This window comes from Lottia gigantea, assembly GCF_000327385.1.
Source record: "Lottia gigantea unplaced genomic scaffold LOTGIsca_5, whole genome shotgun sequence".
Lineage (NCBI taxonomy): Eukaryota > Metazoa > Mollusca > Gastropoda > Lottiidae > Lottia > Lottia gigantea.
Window position 1 is genome coordinate 2,071,326 of NW_008709715.1, and position 3,959 is coordinate 2,075,284.

The window sequence follows — 3,959 nt, forward strand, 5'->3', positions numbered from 1 at the left end:
ATCATTTGAATGAATTATTTATGAAATAATTAGAAAACAACAGCATGGAGCAGCCTGGAAAATCAGATGGTATGTACATTTACATTTCTTGAGTTTTTCAGAGATTGTTGACTTCAATCTAAAAATAATATAAAAAGAAATTGGAATAAGCAAAGACTGTTAATTTATTTTTTTTTGTATGCAGTTTGAAACAAACTTAAGATTATTAGAGATCCCAGACTTCCTCTATTTTTCTGGCCGTTGGTATTTTTTTTATTTTCAGATAAAACCTATTGAAAATTAGTTTTAGGAATGACAAGATTTCTGTATGGGAAATGACTTCCAAAGCATCTTAAAATGGTTAAATCTCCCCCTTTACCTCACACGAGAGTCTGTGGCCCTCTTTACCTTCAGTTGATATTTTCCATTTCCTCTATTTTTTCGTTCCTCTATTATTTTCGGTCCTCACTGGGATCCCTGGATTTTTAAAACTGTTTCCAGCATCGTAAATTCAAAGTACTAATTTTAAGACTGAAAATGTTTTCAAATGTTTTAAAAATGAATACATATTGTGTTGAAACGGTTTATCAGTTAACCGATTTCAGGTAGTATTTCACGAGTAACCAGGTTGGATTTGAAATAATCGGTTAACCGGCAATTTTATAAGAAGTAAAAAGGGGGCAAGTTTTTTTATTATTTTTATTATTTCAATCGGGTATGAGTTGCTTAGAATAAAACAGTTATAAAAATTGTATTACTTTTTATTAACTCTTCAAGCTTATTAATATTCATGAGTTTGGATTCATTGAGACAATAGTTTTATACCAGTACACTGATTCACTGCGACTTCAATACACTCATTACACTGACCCCACAACTGGTATAAAAACCTTTGATCTGTTAGAGACTGTAGCAATGAGTGACAATGGCGCCAGTCCGTCTGAACTCTGTCAGGCCTGCTCGTAATCTTACATTGAAGCACAAGCTTCAATGTAAGATTACATGCAGTCCTGACAGAGTTGTTTGATATCTGTCGATTTGTACCGACAATTTGAGGGGAACTAGCCAAAATCTTCCTGGGTACTCATTTACACTTACCGGTACTCGAGTTTAGTTTATGGTGAATCCTTTTATAATCTTAAGTAATTAACAGGGTAACAAACGGTTATTGTCGACTATTACCCGATTCGTAAAATTCACTAACCGTTTCAGCACTAATGCATATAGATCTATATGTTTATGGATAAAGATAAAAAGTCAAAATCTCTCTTCTACTGTCACTTTTATATTATAATGAGGCAAATTTCCAATATATTTGTTTTATAGAAAAGGATTTTTTGAGTGGAGTTGTTAAGAAAATTGGAACCTTTCTTGGGTAAGTTTTAGTTATCACCAGTCAAATCAGGTTCAGATTTAGTTGCAGTACAGTGTGTAATTTCCTCTTTTTCACTTTTTAGGTAATACATGTATTTATGTCTCTGATATTTTTTTCCACCGACAGATGTATTCCGTATCAAACAATCTGTTATGAAGTGATCAAATTATTTTGTTACAGAACAAATACTGAAGCTATGGAAGTAGATTACAATGATAATTTAGATTATTATAACTTTAATCATACGAAGCGTGGTATAGCTGTAGTGGTTGTGAATGAGAAATTTGAGGGACACAGTAAAAGAGCTGGAGCTGAACTAGATAGAGAACTTCTATCTTATTGTTTTAGATCCATAGGATTTGATGTCAGAGTTTTTACCAATCTGAATGGTTTTCAATTAGTAACAGAAATGGAAAAGAGTAAGAACTTCTTCCTGAATGTTTGATGAGAGATGTCATTTTTCCAGTGAGAATGTTAACAAATAATATTGATATAAGTAGCATACACAATATAAACATTGAGGTCCTTTTTCATTTCACATTAAATGGATACAGTGGTCCACAGTTCAGTTTTCATTCAAAAAAGTACCAATGATTACTGGTTATTACTTTGCCAATTATCCCCCTTTCAATTGTGATGGCTTTACAACTTGGTTGATATATTCATTATTATCTTCTTGTAGTTGCTTTAGAGATGACAAGGGATCCTGATTTTGATTGTTTTGTGTTTGCTATGAGTTCTCATGGTGATAAGATTCAGAGTCACATTGATCACAATACAATAGTAGAAGAAGATATAATACATGCTACTGATGGCTATATTCCAACAGAGAGAATATTAGAGCTCTTCTCAGATGAAAACTGTAAAGGTTTAATTGGAAAACCAAGATTATTCTTCCTACAGGTAACGTAATGAGTTATTTTGAATACAAAATTTAAATCTTAGCAGATATCTATGTTAGAAGCATGAAAGAAATTGAATTACGCAGGTGTAGAAACTATAAAAGATTAGAAACATTATGATATCAGAATTGGCGATAGCATTTTGCATTCATTTGCATGCTATAAGATTGTACTTTGTGCTTATTTGTAGGCTTGTCGTGGTAATTTGTTTGATATTGGTACTACTGTTATAGATGAAGTAGATTCAGCAAGTGATAAAATGGTGATAACAAGAATACCATGTTTTAAAGATTATTTAGTAATGTGTGCTACACCTCCTGGTTAGTATATTGTCACTTTTATTAAAAATAAATGTTGCGATGTTGGCATGCATTTCTTCAATGTTAATGAAAATGCAACTTATTATTGTTAATCGATATTGAACAGTGAACATTATAAGAGTTCATTAGAAATCATAGTTATCTCATTTACGATTTTTAAGATAGGTTTACATTTACTTTGATGTAACAAACCTTATAATATTATGACCCATGTATACAGTGGTGTAACCTATTTTCGTGCATATAGGGATTCAACACCGAATTTCGTCATAGTTAAAAAAACAGGATTTTTTTTTTATGTCTTTGATGTTTCCTCAGATATTCTACAAAATAATTAAAATTGGTTTGTTTCGATTTTCTTTATGAATCCCACACTTTGACCCATATTTAATGAGTAACCAACTCGACAACGGCGGCAAAATGTGTCACCTATTTTTGTGTACAATTTTTGATTTATAAGTAAGTCGAGAAAAACATGTTGTATGGATACCCGGTGGTATGATTAACTTCTTTATCTTTAATATCAATTCATTATAACTAAAGACAATTCCTTCAAAGAACCAAGATTTAAAAAAAAAAAATAGTGACTGACAAAATAAGATACGTAGCGTGATTTATTGCTTGTGTTCCATAGAATTTTCTGCTGACACAGAATCTGCTAGTTGATCATGTGACTTCATTCGTAGGACTACATTCTAGCAGATGACACTTGGAATTCCGATTACAGCTGGGGATTATAAGGAAATTCGGCCGATAAAAAATTGCGACTTTGGTAATAACTGAAATCCGCCATTTTGTATTTGTCAAAGTATACATTAATACATTTTACCTTGCTTGAAACTACTGGATTCATTCTACTAGCTGATATTGTACAAATAACCCATGTTTATCAAAACAAGCAATTGCGGAGGTCACGCAAGGTCGTAAATTTTTAACCATTTCCGGAGATGCACGAAAGATAGGTTAGCACAAAATAAGTTTACTTGACTGTAATACAGAATTTATTATTTTTATTGAATATAATCCAGATCTCTGATTTGATATACTAATTGTATCGCGTTGGAAAAGGACTATACTATACTGAATGAAAAAACATGTTTACAAGCTAATTTTTTATTTGTGGTAATATCAAAATGTCTAATTTGATTTGTTCTAGGATTTTATGCTTTTCGAAGACCATCTGAGGGTTCATGGTTTATAATTGAATTATGTCGTGCCCTCCAAAAAGCTGGCAGCAATCAACCAAATATACTGAAACATTTACGATATGTTTCAAAATGTGTGGGTCGTAATTTTGAGTCTAAATCTGAGCAATCATTGTATAATGCCAAGAAACAGTCACCAGTAATATATTCTATGCTTGTTAAAGATATCCTTTTTAAT

The 3,959-nt window shown here is 31.7% G+C and overlaps 1 protein-coding gene across 1 annotated transcript; it reads left to right on the forward strand.

The window, feature by feature from the left end:
• Positions 1–1,586: 1,586 nt before the first annotated feature.
• On the forward strand, positions 1,587–3,959 carry LOTGIDRAFT_74313 (hypothetical protein; the record flags this gene model as incomplete). Its single annotated transcript, XM_009061696.1, has 5 exons — positions 1,587–1,773; positions 2,037–2,099; positions 2,139–2,257; positions 2,447–2,576; positions 3,733–3,959. Coding segments are annotated over 5 exons (726 nt in total), but the record flags the coding sequence as incomplete, so codon positions are not given.